General features: G+C 54.1%; 1 protein-coding gene across 1 annotated transcript in view; it reads left to right on the forward strand.

Annotated features, from left to right (window-relative positions):
- The window catches only part of NEGR1 (neuronal growth regulator 1), a gene marked incomplete at its 3' end in the record, with an annotated part of 199,670 nt that overhangs the window by 73,103 nt on the left and 106,074 nt on the right, over positions 1–20,493 (forward strand). The window contains exon 2 of the mRNA XM_084266054.1: positions 12,017–12,249. Within this exon, the coding sequence (XP_084122180.1) occupies positions 12,017–12,249 (233 nt within the window). The remainder of the gene's footprint in view (positions 1–12,016; positions 12,250–20,493) is intronic.

Raw genomic sequence — 20,493 nt, forward strand, 5'->3', positions numbered from 1 at the left:
ATGCAATCAGGCATCTGTGGTGGTGCAGGAGGCAGCCCTTCATTATCCCCGGCACTCGCACGGCCGTAAACACGCTTCTGGCCACACAAACAGAGCTGGTATTAGAAGGACTGGAAATAATTAAGTCATATTCTTCCCTGAGTATAAACAGGGGGCTTTCAGGGGAGCCCGTTGGAGCTGAGTGTGTGGAACAGGTAAAAGCAAGGTCGTTATGTTTTACGGTGCTCTGAAATAGCCAATTTATGGGCAATTATGTACGCAAATTCTGTGTCGTCTCCTGGCAGAGGCCAAACGTGCCCGCTGTAAAAACCTGTGAGGATCCCTTCCTCACTCCTTTTGCAAGTGATGCTGTCCCTTTAAACTGGTAATGCAGATCTCTGCAGTCAGGCCCTTGGTTTTATCCCCATGGTATGTGTAAATTTATGGTCAGCGCGTGCCAGCGCCCCGTCAACACCTACACTTCCCTCCCCTCCTACACCCGGCAGGCGAGGGGGATGGAGAGTGAAAGCAGAGAGATGCCAAGGGAGAGATGGTGATGGATGCTAAGGGAGGGATGGGGATGGGGATGGGGATGGGGATGGTCCTTGTCTGGACCAAGCCCTCCCCTGCACCTCCCGCCAGTCCCAGCAGATACTAGCGTGGCATCCCTGAGGGGCAGCCCAGCCTCTTTCCACGTTTTTGGTCTCTCCCTCTTGTTTTCCTGTTGGTGTTTCCCCAGGGGCTCCTCCCTGGCCCTGCCCCAGGGCTCTGGGGACTGGGGCTGGCTTGTGTTCTTGCCTGGAGCAGTCGAGCTCAGAGACTGGCAGGGTTGAGCTCTGGGATTGATCAGATCTTATAGAATATTGATCACGTCATGGATAGAGCCTCCCCCACAGGCCTCATTGCAGATCTCCCCTGATCATCCCAGAGGTGAGTAGAGGTTTAGATGTCTGAGACATGCCGAGTGTCTTGCAGAGGACGGTCCTCAAGATGCCTGTGGCCCGATGAAAATACCTCGTGTACGGGGCAGTAACGGGGGTCAGGCTCTTTGCCTCAGGTTTTCTTACCCCTTTAGGCAGGGAGTCGAGTGCAGCGCCCAGGGGTGACTCCCCAGGCCTTCAGTCCCACTCAGGTGTGCCCATACCTGGGGCAGCTTTTGGGTGGCCGACTTAGGTGGCAGTGGCAGGTCAGCCTGGAGCTGGGCACCCCCAGACTCACCCCTCCCAGAGCAGGGATGATTCTCCCCAGGGAGACAGATTAGATGCTGGGTTCAGCTCAGCTGGGAGGGCAAAGTTCTTCCCTGGCAGAGCTGTGGGGCTGTGGCACAGGCTGCCCAGGGAGGGGGCTGAGTCCCCAGCCCTGGGGGTGTTTAACAGAGGGGAGATGAGGTGCTCAGGGAGCTGGGGCAGCACAGGACAGGGACGGTTGGACTCCATGGGCTTAAAGGGCTTTGCCAACCCTGTGATTCTGGGATTCTGTGAGCCCTGCCATGCCTGGCACAGCCACTGCCACAGTTCAAAGCTCGCTCAGGTGCCCCGCTGCCAGGGCAGCAGCACAGACCTCCCCACACCCCCTTTTCCCTTCACACGCTTTCTTAATAAGCCAATAAATTTCAGTTAATTACCTCTCCTGTGCTGTAAATCAGACAGAATTATTGACGTTCTCCTAGCTGTGTTCAGAAAGAAGCAGCAGTTTAAACTCTGGGTGATGAAGATGTGATCTCAGGCTGTGGAGGAGAGGTGGATGCCCGTGCCTGTTATTTATGGAGGTGTTTCTCTGTGCGGGAGTCGCAGATATCGCTTATGAGAGACAAGCTGATTAATCTCAGTTGTATGTGGCTCTCAGAGATTAATATCCTCATTCTGATTCAGGCTATTTATGGCCCAGCTCGACTGTTTGGGTGTTTTAAATACCAGAGGGATGTAGAGCAAACGTCTTCCGAGCATCCCAGCTCCTAGACCGACAGCGTTCCAGCAGCTCTTGGGAGAGCGGCTTAAAAACCTTCACTGATTCCTGGTGCTCTCAGCACCAGCACTCGTAGAGTGCTGGGAGTGGGTGAGCAGCTGGAACCTCTCCAAGCTCTGGGAAGCAGCACTCGGAGTGTTTGTTGGGGAGGGGGTAGGAGAGGTGTGTTGGTGCTCAGGGAGATGTGGCTGTTGGGAACGGGGTCACTCCTAGCGAAGGGGGTTGAGGTTCCACCTGGATGTTCAGTTGTTTCTGCCCGAATCACGCTCAGGGTTGGGGCTTGGTTGGCTCTGTGTTTGATTTCCCCCCTTTCCAAGTGCTCAGACTGCAGGTTCCCTCTGAGACTCAGGCTGGATTCTTCCCAGTTATGTCTAATTTAAAGAAAACAAAGAAAAACCCCAAAGTATCTGTTTTATGCTCTGCAGGGCTGACCCCCCCTGCATTCAGCACCCATCTCTGTGCACACCCGGGTGTGACAGGCTGTGCTTGCTGACTGATGCTTGCTGGGCTCAGGGAATTGAAGGAAGAATATTTCTGCCATTAGTTTAAATAAAACTGATTAATAGAAGCCTTTCTGCATGTGGGTGGAATTGCTAAGCTAATGCACAGTCCATTCCAGAGCAGTATTCCCTTTCCCTTCCTTTTCCCCTCCCAGATGTCCAAACCAGCTGGCCCTGGCCAGGTTGGAGGGCAGGAGGCTTTGCAGACACAAAATCCCCTCGCAGCCTGCCTGGCCCTCCCCTGCACCCTGACCCCAGCCATCTGCTGCTCCCTTGTGCCAGGCAAAGCCCGAGTCAGCGGTGCTGGGCTGCCTGGAGAGGCTCGGGGTCCATCTCTGGTTGGGGCAGCCTGGCTGTCCTGTGGGTGCTGGGGATGGGGGTCCAGAGGTGTGCTGGGAGCTGTGGGGTTACCTCTGCGGCCTTGATCTTCAAGTAAAATGAACAGACAGCGTATTTGGGGTGTGAATAAGAAGGCTGGAGAGGGGGGTTCTCAAAGAGAAGGCAAGAAGGGACAAGAAAAAAGGAATTCCTGCTGGTTGTTGCTGTTAAAGTGCTTGTTTGAGGGTGATGCAGATGCCATGTCAGCCTCTGCCATGTCAGTCCTGCCAGGTGGAGTCAGGCAGGGATGCAAATGGCACAGAGGGACTTCCCGGTGACGGTGAAGATCACCCAGTATGGGTCGTCAGGGAACGTGTGTTTGGGAGGCTCTTCATCTGTCAGCATTCCTCTCGTGCCAGCTACCTCTGTGTGCACAGGTGCCAGCTACAGCCTGTGCTGAGAAATGCCATGTCCTGCCCCCAGGGAAGGGCACGTTTGATGTCCCTGCAGTGCAGTTCCTCTGAGGTCAGATGAAGACTCCCCTCGCCCCCCTTCCCCAGGAGAGGTTGGGCCAGGTGATGTCCTGAGGTCCCTTCCGAGCTGGGCTGTCCCACAGCTCCAGGCATTGACTTGGGGGTCACTAATTAAACCTGTAAGACAGGCATCAACCCACGGGCCTGGTTCTGCACCTGGGCATCGGGCAGCATCACCTTCGGATGGTGGGTCTGTCCCGTAGGCAGGGCTGTGGGTGACTCCAGCCGGAGCACAGGAGGGCAGGAGGCATCTTCTGCTCCCTCCCTCCGGGCAGAAGAGTGAGGCCAGCCTGGTTGTCCCACGTGCAGGACCTCGGGGCAGTGTGGTGTCGGCCTCTCTGGACTTGGCTGGGGTTTGGGGTTAGAGCAGGAGCAGGGAACAGCCCCCGTGGGACAGGGATTGGCATTCACATCCAGGGGTTTGCTCTGTGCTGCATCACCATTTCGAGAGGGGATGTGCTTGTGGTCTGGGTGATGTGATTGCCTGTGGTGTGTGCTGGCCACACGTGCTGATGGGGTGTGCTGACATGGGGAGCGCAGGGTTGTGCTGCTCTCCTCATCGCCAGTGGGACACGAGGTGGTTTCCACTCGGTTCCTCCCCTGTTACAAGCACAAACCCACAGCAGCAGTGAGGAGCCAGCACTTGGCTCCGTGTTCCTTCGGTGGGTGTGCTCTAGGACCAGCTCCACAGTGTGGAGGGAGATGTGAGCAGGAGAATCAGCGTGCTGGAGTCAATAGCTGTGATTATCCCGCAGTAACGGTGCATAATGGTCGTGGGCCATGTTCTTCAGGCTGGATTACGCAGGCACGCATGCGGGTGTCTGCTGCAGGGAGATAAAGAGCACCACTGGAGTGGAGGTGGTGGGTTTGCTCAGTAATTGACTTCCTTGGCTGCCTCCTGGAAAAACCTGAATTCCTCCGGTAACGTTTCTCTTCACAGTGAGTGAGTCAAGTGGAAATACAGCGTGAGAAGCCAGAACAGGCTTCTGAGGGGCTCAGAGAGGGGTTCATCCTGTTAGCCCTGGGACTGGAGTGACAAGCCTGGGCACACCGTGTGAGGGTGAGGAATGTATTTAAGGTGCCCTCTCAGGTTTATAGCGACCCATTCATGTCCCAGACCCGGTCTGGTTTAAAAGACATCCACAGTTCTCACTCTTTTGGCTTATTTGTGGTGGTGCAGAGCTTCCCACTGCTGTTATCCCTCCTGTGCTGCCCACGTGGGTCAGGGACAGCTTACCTATGGCCACATCTCTCCATCCCAGCCCCAGGGTACAGAAAGCACTGCTGTAGCTGGGGTGGATGGAGCACACTGCACTGCCCTTGCAGCTGCACCACTGTGTTAAGCACAGGAAGAGACTGTTCTGGATGAGACACGGTTTCCCTTGACAGAAACTAGACAGCTCAGCAGCCTGTGAGCAGGACCCGAGGTGTGTTGTCTCCCAGGCTGTGGGAAGCCTTTCCGTTGTGACTGGCCACCCTAAAAGCCAACGCTGCATTTGAATCCCTCCCATTGCTTGCATGGTGAGGCTTACCCAGATCTTCAGCCTGAGGGATCCAGGGTGTGTCCTGCAACCAGGGAAATCCAGGGTGCAGGAAATGAACTGGGAATACCTGAAACTCGTCGGCGTGCTGCTCTGCGTCCTGTGCCTGCCTTCCCCTCACTTCACCACTGGCACAGAGGCCAGGACCACCCAGAGGGACCTGGCAAACGCAGGACACCTTGGAGGGGCTGTCTGCAGTGTTCTGTTAGTTGCCCTCACAGAGCACGTGAGACCTCAGTGCGTAGCGAGGATGGGAAGGGCTCCACGCAGCCCAGAGCCGCCGGGGAGCAGCCCCTCTGTGCCTCAGTGGAGACAGGCAGGTCTCGCTCCCTGGAAGGCTCCGGGGGGTTTTACAGCCCATTCAAGCCGTAAGCTCAGCCCAGCAGCAGCCCTTCCTGAGCTGCGAGGTCTTTTCCCAGGGTGCAGCTCCTTTTCCTGCTGGGCTGGCACCGTGTCAGCAGCGTTGTGAGGAGAAGTCACCGCGTGGGAAGGATGGTGTTGGCCCCCCTGGGCCCTCCCCAGTGCTGTGCTGCTGGGACAGCCTGCCCCAGGGAGATGTCTACTAGTGGTATTAATGATGTATCAGTCGTGGTACTGTGGAGAAAGCAGCTGTGAGGCTCGGCCAAAAATCTGGTCATTGCTGGCAGCCACAAGCTGAGCTGTCTGCGTGCCAAATCCGTGCCCATCAGCCAGCGCCGCTCCGTCCATAGGCTGTTCTCCCCCTCTGAAATAAAGAGGCCATTCTCATGTCTCCCAAAGAGTCGCTGCAGTGAAGGGCTGAAGGACTGCCACACAACTAGCTGTGGTGCTGGCACAGCTTGAGCCCATCGCCCCTTGTCCCATCTCCTGTCCCCTGGCTGCAGAGACCATCGCCCACCTCTCTGCACCCTCCCTTCAGGTAGTTGTAGGTGGTTCCTCACTGCAGAGGCACATGATGCTTGCCGTGACTTCTTGGGGGTGTGCTTTTCCATGAGAAACGATGGATAAGTCTGGTTTCCCACTGAGAATACCCCAGGAATGTGTCTCCCACAAGCGATGGCAGAAGCGGCGTGTGCGAGCCCAGGGGTGCAGCTGTGCAGGTGTCTGGAGGGGGGGCTGTGCCTTCCTTTGTTTCACTTTGTTTTCCCCAGCCTTGAGGATGTTTCAGTGCAAGAGGCTGGTTAAGCTGTTGGTAATAACGTCTCTGCCTCGGGTAGACATGTGGGTGCCTCTGTGGCTGGTTATTTATTTATAAACTTCCCATCTCTGCTATAAAAAGATTTGTAATGCCCCAATAACAAATGCATTCCTCACCACATCTCCCGTAATCACCGCGGCTCCTGAGCCGCGATTTGGCACTCATTAGCTGAACCTCCCATTCACCTATAATTGATGAGCAGCATACAATTATGTGTTATCACTCCTTCAAGTGATTACTACACTGTATGTGTGTAAGATAATGGCGTGAAGCACTCGGTGATGAATTACCCCTCTCCAGGTAGCTTTGCTTCTGTCATTAGCTCTGTTATTTTACTTAAACCAACCTGGAGAGACACTTCTGGCAGGGCTGGGGCTGCCCCTCAGAGGAGAGTCCCGGGTCAGTACCCACCCGACCAAGGGCCCGGCACAGGCTTATCTCCCCCCGCGGCTCTTGGGCTGCTCGGGGGGTGGATCTGTTCAGCCTGGAGGGAAGAAGACTAAGGGGGGACCTTGTTAATGTTTGTAAATAGCTGAAGGGTGGGACACAGGGGGCCATGGGCAGCCCCTTCTCAGTGTCTGTGGGGACAGGACAAGGGGCGATGGGCTCAAGTTGGAGCACAGGGAGTTCCCCCCCAATGTGGGGAAGAACTTCTCCCCAGTGAGGGTGAGGGAGCCCTGGGACAGGCTGCCCAGGGGGTGTGGAGTCTCCTTCTCTGGAGAGATTCCAGCCCTGACCTGTCCTAGGGACCCTGCTTGGGCAGGGGGTTGGACCCCATGGGCTCTGGAGGTCCCTTCCAACCCCTACAGCTCTGTGACTCTGTGATACTATCAGGAATTCCTGAAATCCAGCTTGTTTTCCCTGGGAAAGAATGTTTTTTCATTAAGCCTCCTGAGTGGAAAAAGCCCATTCAGGAGGAACAAGTGAGAGGTAAAACCTGGATGTCTATTAAGAAATCCCCAGAGCAGAGGCAGCCGGTGTCTGAGCTCTGCCAGGAGAAGGGAGAGGTGGGGTTGGCCCAGCTCTGGGCAGCACCCCGAGCACCCCCCAGGGATGCTCTTTTCTTTCTCCCTGTTGGAGGTGGTTTGTACTCAGCAGCTGAGTGGGTAGAGGTGACCTCACTAGTTTACACCAGTGCCTGACTGACGAGGGTTTGGCATCCAGCTGTAACCCCGTGGGTGTGTGTGGGGCTGGATGGAGCTGGGCACTGTCAGGCCTTGGTGGGATGGGGTAAGAGGGGATGTGCCCATCCATCCTGTTTGTGTCGAGGGCAGCGGGGTGGGAGCTCCAACCCTGGCTGCTCCTGGAAAGGTGATCAGCCGTCTGTAGTTTTAATTAAGCAGCCAAGAGGAACTGTTTGTTAGAAAGATTAATAGGTCTATGTTTTAATTATGGGGAAATAATGGACTAGAGAGCTCAGGAAGTGGGAGGTAACCAAAAGAGAGGATTAAAAACTTTAAGGGAGCTGGGTGAGTCTGTATTTTCCTGTACTCACAAATTACAGAAGATCATCCCCATTAATAATGGTCAGAAAAGTAATAAAACACCTTCAGCCATACATGGCAGTTAACATTAAAATCTACTTTTTATGCCTGTTGAGTGGAGAATTTCTGATTACAATCATCAGTTAAAAAATAAATTGTTCTTTTTTCCAATCTCCCAAGTTTAAAATGGGAAGAATTATCTCCTGAGCTCAGCCCCAGTTTAATCAATACTTCTCCCAGCAACGCAGAGGTAAAAGGAGCAAAAGTCGCTTTGATGTAATGATTATTATTCTTTCTTTAATTGTGCTGCGGGGTCGTCATTAACGTCTGGGAGTAATTGGCCCTACACAGGGATTGTTCAGGTTGCATTGCAGGACCCGCTGCGGGGCTGGGCAGGAGATGGGCAGTAAACACAGGGGCCATGGGCAGCCTCTGCTCAGTGTCTGTGGGGACAGGACAAGGGCGATGGGCTCAAGTTGGAGCACAGGGAGTTCCCTCCCAATGTGGGGAAGAACACAGAATCACAGGGGTTGGGAGGGACCCCCAGAGCCCGTGGGGTCCAACCCCCTGCCCAAGCAGGGTCCCTAGGACAGGGCACACAGGGCGGTGTCCGGACGGGGCTGGAATCTCTCCAGAGAAGGAGACTCCACACCCCCTGGGCAGCCTGTCCCAGGGCTCTGTCACTCTTACAGTGCTTGTTTGTAATGGGCTGTACCCGGCTGCTGCAGAAATACCGGTAGAGAAGAAGCACGAAGCAGAAACCACCCCTGAATCTGAGGTTTCTCTGCCTCTGTTCATCAGAATCACTTTGAAAACACCCATGTGACTTTGAAAGTGGCTCCTTCCTTCTGGGAATGGGACCAGCCCCCCCTCAGCTCCTGCTGAGGGATTCACAGGCATCTGCTGCTCTCCAGCCTCACAGGGACACATCCCCCCCCCAGCATCCCAGTTCGCTGCTGGATGAGCGCTGGGCTTTTGTCCCGCATTGCGATGCAGCTTCTGTCAGAAGCCTTTCAGGTTTCCTGTGGAGTTCATTAATTAAATGAACCCATAGCTGTTCTCATGATCAGTATCTGAAGGATTCCAGCCTGATGCTTCCAGCTTCTTCTGCCCGGAGGGAATGTCCTTTTTCCCCTCAAACAATGCACCGTGTGCTTGAGCCGCGCGATCGCCGTGTCCTCCCAGCCACCAGCCTCCAGAGCTGTGCTATTTTAATGGGCTTTCAAAGGGATGAGATCTGCTTCATTCTCCTCCTCTGTCAGGTTTCCTCCATCTAAAAAACCTCTTTATCAAACAAAACTGTCCCATTAGTCTGCAGCACTTTGTGTTACCTTCCTTCAACTTTTAAAGTTCTTTCAAAGCCTTGAGTTCTATTGTGGGCACGGTGGTTAGCCTGAAATTTGCCTGATTCACTCTCTGTGTTTCCTTAAGCATAGAAAACACAGTTGTGATTTCTCAGCATCACTTTGAGAGAGTTTAAGCAATTCCCCCTGTGCTCCTGGACTGGGGGCTTCGTGCTCTGAAACGTGCGTCCACCGAGGTTCTTCTCTGCGCTCAGGTCCTCCAGCTGCTCTGCCCTTTCCCATGTTCCTTATGGACAGTGTGGGGCTCGGTTGGGCTTTGAGCCCTGGTTAAACACCCTTAACCTCACTGCAGGCAGGCTCCCTGTTTGCCCTCAGCTCGTGGAGCCCTTCTGGTGCTGTCTCTGTCCTCACAGCCCCTCGCTCCTCGGCTGCCCAGAGGGATGCTCCTTGCTGGCCGTTCCTCCCAGACACCCTTCTCCCAGTCCTGGTTCCCCTCCCAGTCTATCACCATTTCCTTCTGCTCAGGTCTCATCTCCCATCCCCTGACAATGGCAGGACAAGGGGTGATGGGTTAAAACTAAAGGAAGGAAGGTTTAAATTAGATATTAGGGGGAAGTTCTTTGCAGAGAGAGTGGTGAGGGGCTGGAAGGGGCTGCCCAGAGAGGGGGTGGGTGCCCCATCCCTGGGGGTGTTCAAGGCCAGGTTGGCTGGGGCCCTGGGCAACCTTGTGTAGCTCCAGGCCTGGAGGTTGGTGTCCCTGCCTGTGGCAGGGGGTTGGAGCTCTGGGACCCTTGGGGTCCCTTCCAACCCATGCCATTCTATGATTCTGTGATCTCCAGCCCTCCTGGTCTTCCTCATCCCAGACACTCCTTGTCCATGGCCAGGTAGTGCTCACAGCACCTCTGGTGCTTGTGCTGCCCTGGCATTCCCATCCTTGGCACAGCCTGCGCTCCACTGGTGCCTGCTGGTTTTCTCCCTGTCACTTTGCTCTCTGTGCTGGTGTGGTGCTGCCACACGCTGTCCTGACGGCTCATGAACCCCTCGTTGGGCTGATGTTCAGCAGAGCCTCTCTGAGCTGCTGTGCCTGTGCTGTGAGGGGGGGTAAAGGCTGCGCTGTCTGAGCATCAGCACCGAGTCAGAATGCCAGCGGGGTGGCAGAGTGGTGAGCAGTGTCCTTGCTCTCTCCTGCTCACCCCCTGACACCGGCATCACTCCCCTCTTTCCAGGTGACAGGGAAGTTGGGTGGCTACTCCAAAGCCATTAAAAGCTTGAGCATCCCCCAGGACCGTTGTTATCCTGCTGTCCTGGGTGCTGCTGTGTGGCTGCTCCTTTGGCTCCAGCAGTGACACACGTTCCTCAGCTCCGGTGTGACCTCACACCCTCTCCTGACCCCCTGGCCACCACTCTGCCCATCTGAGGTTTGGGAGCCCCACCACCTGCTCACTGATGCAGGGACCCAGCCCCAGCAAACCTCCTCCCTCTGCTAAGGACCATCAGGGATGCTCACCAGCTCCTTGCTGCTCCTTCCACCGAGCTGTAGGAGCCGCGCTCACCACCATGGTGCTCTTGAGACCTGTTGGTGACATTTAATGGTCCCAGCCCCGTTCTCATCCCAGTGAGCCAGTGAGCATCTCGAGATGGAGAGCTGTTTTTGAGAGAAATTGTGAGTGTTTCCTCATGTGCAGCACGAAATATTGACAGCAGCAGCACAGCGTGGAGCCTGATTACCTGGGGAGAGGTTGTACTCCTGTTCCGCCTGGGCGCCTGGTTTTCGGTTGCACAGCCACAGAAAAGGTTTTCAATTAACAGTGACCTTTAATGCTGGGACTGGGGCTTGGGTCTGCAGATGGTGGAGCGGAGGACAAATTAGATTTGGCAATACACCTTGTTCTTTGGGTTTCTCAGCTGATGAGTTTCAGGCCGGTCGCGGGGCCGGCGCGTTCAGCTTGCAGTGCCCTCACAGTCTCCACATTCAAACCCCAGAGATTGAAATCGTAGAATCACAGAATCACAGGGGCTGGGAGGGACCTCCAGAGCCCATGGGGTCCAACCCCCTGCCCAAGCAGGGTCCCTAGGACAGGGCACACAGGGCGGTGTCCAGACGGGGCTGGGATCTCTCCAGAGAAGGAGACTCCACACCCCCTGGGCAGCCTGTCCCAGGGCTCCCTCACCCTCACTGGGAAGAAGTTCTTCCCCAGATTGGGGGGGAACTCCCTGTGCTCCAACTTGCAGCCATTGCCCCTTGTCCTGTCCCCACAGACACTGAAAAGGGGCTGCCCATTTCCCCTGCATCCCATACTTCAGACGTTGATAACCATTAATAAGGTTCCCCCCCTTGGTCTTCTTTTTCTTTGCTGCCAGACTCCTCAGATACACGTGGGGGTTTCGTTCTCCAGCTGCACTCGTTTCTCATTTAAAATAGCCCAAAGCCTTTGCTTTGTGAAGGAGTATTTTTGAACTAGAATTAAGGAGGGAAGGAATCTGCCTGGGGTACATCTGCTTCTGGTGGCAGGGCTGGCAACATTGCCCGAGCTCCGGTTAGGTGACTGTTACACCCCCAAGAGCACTGTTTTTAGTTATTATTCCAATAATAATTGTTAAAAAAGCCAAAATATGGCATAATAAGAAAATCACATTTGTTGGAGTCACCGCTGTACCCACGGTGTTTTCAGGATTGGCAGGGCTGGGCTCTGTGTTGCATTGCTGGTGTCAGCAGGGAAGCTCCGTGCCTGCTCTGAGCATGATGCCTTGAGTTGGATTTGCAACAACAACTCTAATAACCTTTTGAAAGGAACAAATACTGGTGTTCTACAGTGTCATTATAGTTTTTGGTGGAAAAAGTCTCTTGGTCCCTTAACTCAGCAAGCAGAAGCTTCTTGTGCCTTGGGGAAGGGATGCTGCCTGTGCACAGGGAACCGTGCCTGCTCCCGACCCTTCCGGGCTGCTCCAGCGGTCACTGGGTGTGACAGAGACTGTGAACCTGCTGCTCCAGCGCCCTCTCACAGCAGGAGCATCAGAAAGGAAGGATGATGCAGGAGAACGCTGTCATGTTCCTGGTGTGCTTGTGAGATAGGCACAAAGAGTTGGGAATAACCCCTGGTTTAAGGTTCAACTCCAATATGCTATATATACATATGTCCTGCAGTGTGTTCAGTCTAACGATGGCATTGAGCAGCTCCCACGTTTTCATACTTACAGTCTCACCCTTTTTCCAGGTGTTACTTGGAAGATGGAGCTTCCAAAGGTGCCTGGCTGAACCGGTCGAGTATTATTTTTGCTGGAAACGATAAGTGGTCAGTGGATCCCCGAGTCTCCATCGCCACAGCGAACAGGAGGGAGTACAGCCTGCAGATACAGGACGTGGACGTGACGGATGACGGTCCCTACACTTGTTCTGTGCAGACTCAGCACACTCCTAGAACGATGCAGGTGCACTTAACTGTACAAGGTATGTGTCTGGACCGGTCGCGAGGCGTTGGTGGAGGAGTGGGAGAAAGAACAGCTGCTGGCTGGGGACTGTCAGCTGAGCCATGGTGAAGCTGGGGGTTGCCTTCTTGCTCTCCTCTTTTTCTCTTGGGTGCTCGTGGCCGTACATGGACTGTGTGTGATGCTGGCTCTGGGACCCTGGTGATAGATAATTAGCCCAGAAGGGTCTCCAACTTGCCAGAATCGGGTTTAAATCCTCACTCCTGCTCTGCTGAGAGCTGAACAAGATGTAAAGATGTCAGTGGAAAATCCCTGAGTGACCGCCGAGGTGTCGGTCCCTCAGGTACCTCTCAGTTGCTGTAGGTCTCCTGCATGGCTCAAAACGTGGTTGCTTTGTATGGCATTCAGCCTGGTCACCAGGCAAAGGTTTGCAGCCTGTACAGCTTAACACTGATACCAGATCTTGCTGGAAACACCCTCGTTTCCTGCACCATGTCAAGATGTGTTCAGAAGTAGCCAGCGCCGCTACCGCAGTGCACCAGGGAAGGGCCATCGCGGAGCAGGACCAGCTGTCCTTGGGGATGGAGCAGGGCCACGACAGGTCTTTGGTGGTCACATAATCAAAGTGTCAAATAAAAGGTGACTGATGGATGCAGAGGGATGAGGGCCGGAGCGACCCGTGGCGCAGGGCTTGCGGCTGGGCACGGCCCCACAGCCCGGCCCTGGCGCTCCTCCGGGACTGCTTCGATGTGAGTGTGAGAGGAGGGAGATGGAGTGGCTTGTGGGCTCCTTCAGAGGCAGTTCCTCTGGGACATGATATCCTCGGGGGCTTTCCCAATTCCTATGGGAAAGCCCAGTAATGGCCCATCCCGTGGTGGTCCCGCATCGATGGGCAGGGTGGCAGGTCGCTCCACGGGAACCTCATCCCCTTCCCAACACAGCTCAGCTGCAAGGGAGGATTTGCCAGGGTGGTTCATACCCACCAGCACCCCATGGACCCCCTAGGTCTTCTGTCCATCCCCATAGCACTCAGCTTCCCTGCCCATGCAGGTGTCCTGCCCCCCTGAAGCTGGAGCCAGGCAGTTTCCTGGGAGTGTCACCGGCCTTTGGAAGATGCAGCGTGTGTGTGAGCCCCTCAGGTGCCTTCCCTGGCCTGTGCCACCCAGGCTTTGGTTTAGAAACAAGGATTAACTGACTGGCTTTTAGAAAGCAAAATCAGTGTGAACTAAAAATAGATATTCTTACAAATTCAGGAATTGAATGGCAATTCATGAAACCCAACTAAGCATCAGCATCCGTGGGGTTTGGTTCTCCTGGTCCAGTTTCCTCACAGAAACACCCGGATCCCGAGGCTGTTACATGGGAGCAGCCCCTTTGTTTCTGCTCAGGGTGCTGCAGGAGAGCACAGCCAGCTTTGCACCCACATCTCTGGTGCTGTTCCAGGGTGAACAACTGCTTTCCATTGTCTTCATAACAGTTAATGTCCTTGTGCAAGGGGCTAAAAGAGACTTGGAAATTAATTGCGTGTATAAAGCATATAAACAGGAGCTTAAAATTAATTAGGCTAACTACAAGTATATAGAGAAATAACAACTCTATAGTTAAAAATATGCATAATTATTAAGCAATTGCATTTATATCTTCAGAAATGCAAAGTATAACCTAAGGCTTTAACTTATTAGTCTTCGGTGTAATCATCATTAACATTTTCTTTTGCATTTTTATGAGTAATAAAGCGACGAATATAAACCAGAGGAGTTTAAATGGCAATCTCTATTAATCCATATGGCACACCAAAACCCCTGACAAATAACGTGTATTAAATGCTTCTCTAACTAATTATCTGTAACCACTGGACCTCCAGACCCCGATGGCTTCTAAGGATGTCAGGCTCTGGCTCTCCAAGAGCTGAGTGTGTTTGTTGCATCGAGAACATTGTTAGTGCAGCCAGAAGCCCTGGCTCAGCCCTTCCCATCGCCTTCTGCAGAGGCAGCTGTTGTGTGAAGACCCCTAAACGTGTGGAGTGTGTGGGAGGGGGTGTTCAGGGACTGCAGAAGGACGTGTGTGCTGTGGGGTTGGGAAGGTGGAAGGAGGAAGCTGTGTGGTACCAGTTGGGTTTATTTCTGCTGTGTGTGTATATTCAGTTATTATGTTTTGTGTGGGATGTAGGGACGGGCTCCATGAAGCAGAGCTGGAGCAAGGGAGCTGTTTTCAAGAAAAAGATGGAAAAAAAATCACTTTGCCCATGTCTTCTCCTGTGCAGCTCTCTTAGCACAGAGGGAAAGCTGCTCAGCTCCTGGATCTGCCGAGCGGCAGAGGGGTCAGCGGCTGTGGAGGATGCTCCATCCCAGCTCTGTGATGATGGGGGCCGTTTCCCTCCATTCCTGCTCGTACCTTTGTGTACCCTGTGTTGGCTTTGAATGTTGTAAACCAGAGGCCTTGTGCATGGGATCAATAAATAACCAAGGCTGAAGGGGAGCGGCCACCTCCCCATCGCTGTCCCACGTGTGGATACAGGCAGTGGTGGGATGTAGGGGGCTTGGCTGAGGTGTCTGCAGTCCACCTGTAGACCTTGAAGGTTAATTTCAGTGTCCCAAGCCCCTGCTCAGTGCCTTACCAAGCCCACCAAGCCCAGTCTGTATCACTGTTCCTACTCCACAGTTAAGCCTTTTTGTACCAGGGAAATCACTCCTGATAGAAACAGGAGAAGCCTGATGGTTCTTCAGCTCACACTCACATCACAGGAGAGAGGAGGGTAATCCAGTTACCTCTATTTCAGTGACCTTGTTAAAAAGAAGTGAGAATTACTAAGTAATTAATTAAAAGTTCCGAAGGGAGGAGTTTGCAGTCAGCTCTGTCTGCTGCAGTGCCAGCTGCTTGATCTGCAGAGCCATGAGCTGCAGCTGTTTGCCACAGCCAGGTATAAAAATGCAATACCTCTGGCCACACTCGTCATGTTTCCAGCACAAGGTGGCAATTCCTGCCATTGCCAACCTGAGGTTTATTCTGTCAAGGTTTCAATTGCATCCTCTGAGCTGGGTTTCCCCTTCAATCTGAAGAAATATTAGGACATGTTTGCCAACGTGGGAGGGAATAACTGCTGGAATCAGGACAGGCTGGGGGTGACCTGCTGGAGAGGAGCTCTGAGGAGAAGGACCTGGGGGTCCTGGTGGGACTCTGTCCTGGAGAGAGTCCAGAGGAGGGACAGAGATGCTGAAGGGCCTGGAGCATCTCCCCTGGGAGGAAAGGCTGAGGGAGCGCTCGGGGTGATTCTGTGGTGCTTCATTAATGCTCCTGGTGTGGATCCCAGGGAGGGAGAAGGAGTGTGCTGGCTGAGGGACAGCACTTTACAGGAGCAGGCACGAGTGAGTGCCTCATCCCATCCAAGGGATGAGGGGAAGGTGTGGGTCCCTGTGGTGTTAGGATGGGCTGTCCAGGGAGAGCAGCTGGGCTTCGGGACACTGGTTCCCATGGGGTCTGGTGGGGCTGGTGTGGCCATGGTGTTGCTGAGTGAGGTTTGTGGCCACCATCTTCCCAGCGATGGGCTGGGGGGTCTGTCAGCCCTGGTTGTCTCCCTGACGTGCCCGAGGAGCCCGGCGCTGCTCCCGGTGACACCCGCGCAGGACGCGCCGGGGCAGCCTGCACAGGGGGTCTGCTCAAGGCCGTGTGTCCGTCTGCCTGGACACACAGCCTGGGCAGGCCCGGGGGGTAGGCTTTGGGGTGTGGAGAACAGCTCCCATTCCTCCCACCACCACCTGTCTCCCTGCTGCTCTGGCTTGCCCCCGCTTCGCCCTCCCCATCCCGCAGCATCCCGCTTCCCAGCAGCACCAGCGCTTCCCAAAGGCTGACACCAGCGGGGCGGTGGCACGAGGACTCTCCCCTGCATCACCTTCTTGCCATCTTACCTTGGCTCTCAGAGCAGCCCACGCTGGGGTGTGCAGGTGGGACGTGGTGCTGGCTCCATCCTGCCCCTGCACCGTCCCCTCCCTGGTGGCAGCCGCGGGGGACACGCTGTGTGTGTCAGTAATTCAGTTATCCCTGTAAAGGCCATTTACAGATCCCATCAGAAACTGCAAACCTCTATTTTTTATTTAAACATGGATAATATTTCCAAAGTAATACTCAAGGCCCTTTTTCTGTTTAATAAACCTCCTTAATGTCCCCTAAATATTAATGTATTGATTTAGTCTTTGCAATGTTTGCAAAGTCTAATTTGTTTCCCCAATCAGGCCAGGAGGGACTTGCATTTGGAGCTAACGAGATAAATCTTACCCAAATTTATTTTAAGTGGGACAAAATAAATATGCAAAAGACTTCTAAAATCATATAACAACCACTTTCCAGCAAAAAAGTGACAATCCATTACTCTTGGAAATTGCCAGCACTCGAGTGGGATGTCAGTTTTCCTTATGAAATTAACTCGGTGGTGCCAGCCACTGTTATCATCTTGTCCCTGCTCAGCACCAGAAGAGAAAGACTCAGGAAAATTGTTCTGGGGGTGGAGGCGGCTGAGTGAGAGTCGCTGGGTGATGGAGACCCCCCAGCTGAAGGAACCACCCACCCCAACAAGCAGCACACGTTGCAGTTACTGCTACAGAGATGCTGAAGGGCCTGGAGCATCTCCCCTGGGAGGAAAGGCTGAGGGAGCTGGGGCTGTTCAGCCTGCAGAGAAGAGACTGAGAGGGGATCTGATCAGTGTTTATCAATAGCTGAAGGGTGGGACACAGGGGCCATGGGCAGCCTCTGCTCAGTGTCTGTGGGGACAGGACAAGGGGTGATGGGCTCAAGCTGGAGCACAGGGAGTTCCCCCCCACTGTGGGGAAGAACTTCTTCCCAGTGAGGGTGAGGGAGCCCTGGGACAGGCTGCCCAGGGGGTGTGGAGTCTCCTTCTCTGGAGAGATTCCAGCCCTGACCTGTCCTAGGGACCCTGCTTGGGCAGGGGGTTGGACCCCATGGGCTCTGGAGGGCCCTCAGACCCCTGTGACTCTGTGATTCTGTGATCCCCAGGGCTGTATCCACAATCATTAGTGCATCACTAACGACCCACCCGGACGTGTCTCCTCCAGGATGTGCAGTTTCCATCCAGTCATTAAATTCCTCCCACATTTGTCCCTCTCTTGCCATTCGAATGAGCTGCAGGGTCTCTCTCTCTAAAATACGTGTGAATGGCTTTTGCCCTTCTTTAAAAGGCTTAAGTCCTGGGGAGTGTTTGCCTTGGCAGGTGTAGATCAGGAGTGGTTTATCTGAGGCAGCACAGGGCTCGTCATTCCGTGGTGTTGGAGGAGCTTTACAGCCCTGGCTGCCGCTGAAGCCCCATTATGAGCCTGAAATTTCCATCTCCTGCAGTCTGTGGGCAGGGGTAATCAGCACAGAATAACCACGTGCTCTCTGGGCTGAGGTTTATTAGTTCTCTTGCGTTCACATGCTGCTGAGCGAGTTCTTCTCTGGGAGTCTTGTGAAAGTCGGGCTCAGCAGAGCCCAAAGGGTCTTTCAGCAGCTTCTTGTGTTATACAGCAGCACCCAAAGGAGGAATAAGGGGGTAAAAACACTGGATAAAGCAAAAAAAACCCCCATAACCAACAAAATAACAAACTCACGCCCCTCCAAACAGCACCAAACCCAACCTAGGACATTGTAATGTCATGCTAAGGGCAAAAATGTAGTTGATTCTATTCTGAGCTCTGTGTTACGGGGTTAGATGGGTTCTTCATCCCCTCCTCTACCCAGCTGGAGAGGTGCTTGATGCTTCCTGCTGGCACAGCACCTCTCCTCCTTCCTGGGGCGTTGCTCCAGCACGCTGCCACCTGCCAACCACAGGCTTCCCCCAGGTGAGGCACAACCAGTCTGTTGGAATGCTGTGTGAACCCAGGTTGTGAAAAGAGACTCTGAAACTTCTGGAAAGAAAAACTTTAAGCATGATTTGGGGCAGAAGGGCGATGGGAGTGAGAAGGTGTCACGGTGGCTCTGGGGTGCACAGTCAGGCTCAGCTGGGCAAAGACCAGTCAGATCTGTCCCGTGCCACAGAACGATCTGATCTGGGTGATGTGCACAAGAACTCTTGGGACAGCTTTTTTTTTTAATTATTATTATTTTTAAATTAAATTTTAATTTAATTAATGGATAACCTCCATTAATTAACCACACCTCTGGGAGAAAGCTTTTACTGGGGAACTTGCAGTGAGTGCTGGACTTTGAAAAACATGACAGTGTTCTCATGGTCCAACCAAGCAGCTGGGGCTGTGGGAAGCTTTATCTGGTGCTTTGGAGCTCTGGCTGCATCCTCTGCCTAAAGCATCAGCATGATGCCCACCAGCAGAGAGAAGATGCTTAACCAACAGTGTCCTGTGCCCGGGCGTGTTTTGGGAGCTGTGGTGGCAGCAGCGATGTGTGATTGCATTGTGTAGTGCAGGGAATGACTGAGGCTGCCAGAGCTCCTCTGTGCAGGTTCTGTGCTTGGGAAGGCTCCTTTCTGGGCACTGCAGCTCTGTTGAGCAGCTGCTCACATGGAACTTGGTGCCAAAAGTCCCAGTGGTTCCCCTCAAGAATGAGTTGCTGCTCGTTGCAGGACTGGCCTGGCAGAGCAGAACTGAAGTGCTGGGCTTCTCCATGGCACTACCTCAGGAATGCAGCTGTCATCTGGCAACAGAGCAGGGCAGTGCAGAGGTTTGAATTACAATTACTTAATTCAAATTCAATTTCATAGAATCCAGCCTGGTCAGGGCTGGAAGGGGCCTCAGAGCCCATCCAGTCCCACCCCTGCCCCAGCAGGGACACCTCTCCCCAGCCCAGGCTGCTCAAGGGCCCGTCCAACCCACCTGGGACACCCCCAGGGGTGGGACAGCCGCCCCCTCCCTGGGCACCCTGTGCTGGGGCATCACCACCCTCAGAGGGGAGAATTCCTTCCTGCCATCTAACCCAACCCTGCCCGGTTCCAGCTTGAAGCCGTCGCCCCGTGTGCTGTCCCTGCACTCCCTGTGACAGCCCCTCTCCCACCTTCCTGCAGGACCCCTGTGAGTATCAGGACGCTGCCATTAGCTCTCCCCAGCAGCAGCTTCTCCTCTCCAGGCTGAGCCAGCCCAGCTCTCCCCGCCTGGCTCCGGAGCAGAGGGGCTCCAGCCCTCCCATCGTCCCCAGGGCTCCCACAGCCCCGTGTCCCCCTTTCCTGGGACCCCCGAGCTGGAGGCAGCGCTGCTGGGGGATCTTGTATGCACAGACCCCCCAAAATGCATTTCCTACCTGCCACGAGCTTGGGGGGTGTTACTTTGGAGACGTGGGATTTGGTTTATAAGATTTGAAGGGTTTGGCTGCACACAGGCACCGTCCCTCCGGCCCCCTCACCGCCCGCTCTCCTGTGCCCTCACTGGATCCTCCTCACCGCCCTCTGGGTTCAGGTAAAGGCAACTGGACGCCCTGGGGAGACTGAGGTAGCAATTGCTGTGTGATTCACCGCCCTGGGTTCCACACTGGCAGTGGGTTTGGAGCTCTGTACCCCCAGCAAGGAGTGTAATGTGGTATCGAGCGTCCTGCTGCCCGGCACAGTGAACACTGTGATTACTGGGAGGTACCTCAGGTTTATTTTTTTCCCCCTGGCTTTCCTGTTATTTCAGCTCCTGTAGTTTCAGACTGTCAGTTGTCAGGAGAAAAGAAAAACCCAAACGTGTCCCATGTTTAAAAGGTTAATTTTTGCTTGGAGTGATGTCAGCAAAGACAGTTAAACAGCCTCAGGGTGCATTGGACCCGGTCTCTGCAGCTCTTTACTCAGTGTCGGCCTTTCATCACCCACCTTTGAAGGAGGATGTAAAACATGTCCCACCTGATGCAGGGTAGATAAAGAGCAGCTTGGTTTTATCTTGCAAAAAGGGTTTTAATCTCAATATTTAGTGAAGTCTTGCTAAGGATGTGCAGTATCCTCCAGTGAATTCCCAGCATCTTTGAAAATCCATGCCTTCTGTTTCTCTGAGGTTGAGGAGGAAACACTGCACGAGCGTCCCAGGGTCAGAGCTTTGGCACAGAAAGGACCCTGCTTTGGCAGGGGGTTGGACTGATCAGCTCTGGAGGCCCCTTCCAGCCCCTGTGACTCTGTGATTCTCTGCACTGTTAGCAAAGAGCCACCAGCCCTTCCCTCCCCAGCGCAGGAGCAGCGCTCTGGGCCTCACACTCGCTGTCCTGTTGTGTGTTGTCTCTTCGATTTGGTGCTGGGTGCTGGTGCTGGGGATGCCCCTGCCTCCTTGCCGGGCAGTGTGGAGACCCACTGGGATCACCAGTC

Source organism: Gallinula chloropus (genome assembly GCF_964237585.1).
Source record: "Gallinula chloropus genome assembly, chromosome: 6".
NCBI classification, from domain to species: domain Eukaryota; kingdom Metazoa; phylum Chordata; class Aves; order Gruiformes; family Rallidae; genus Gallinula; species Gallinula chloropus.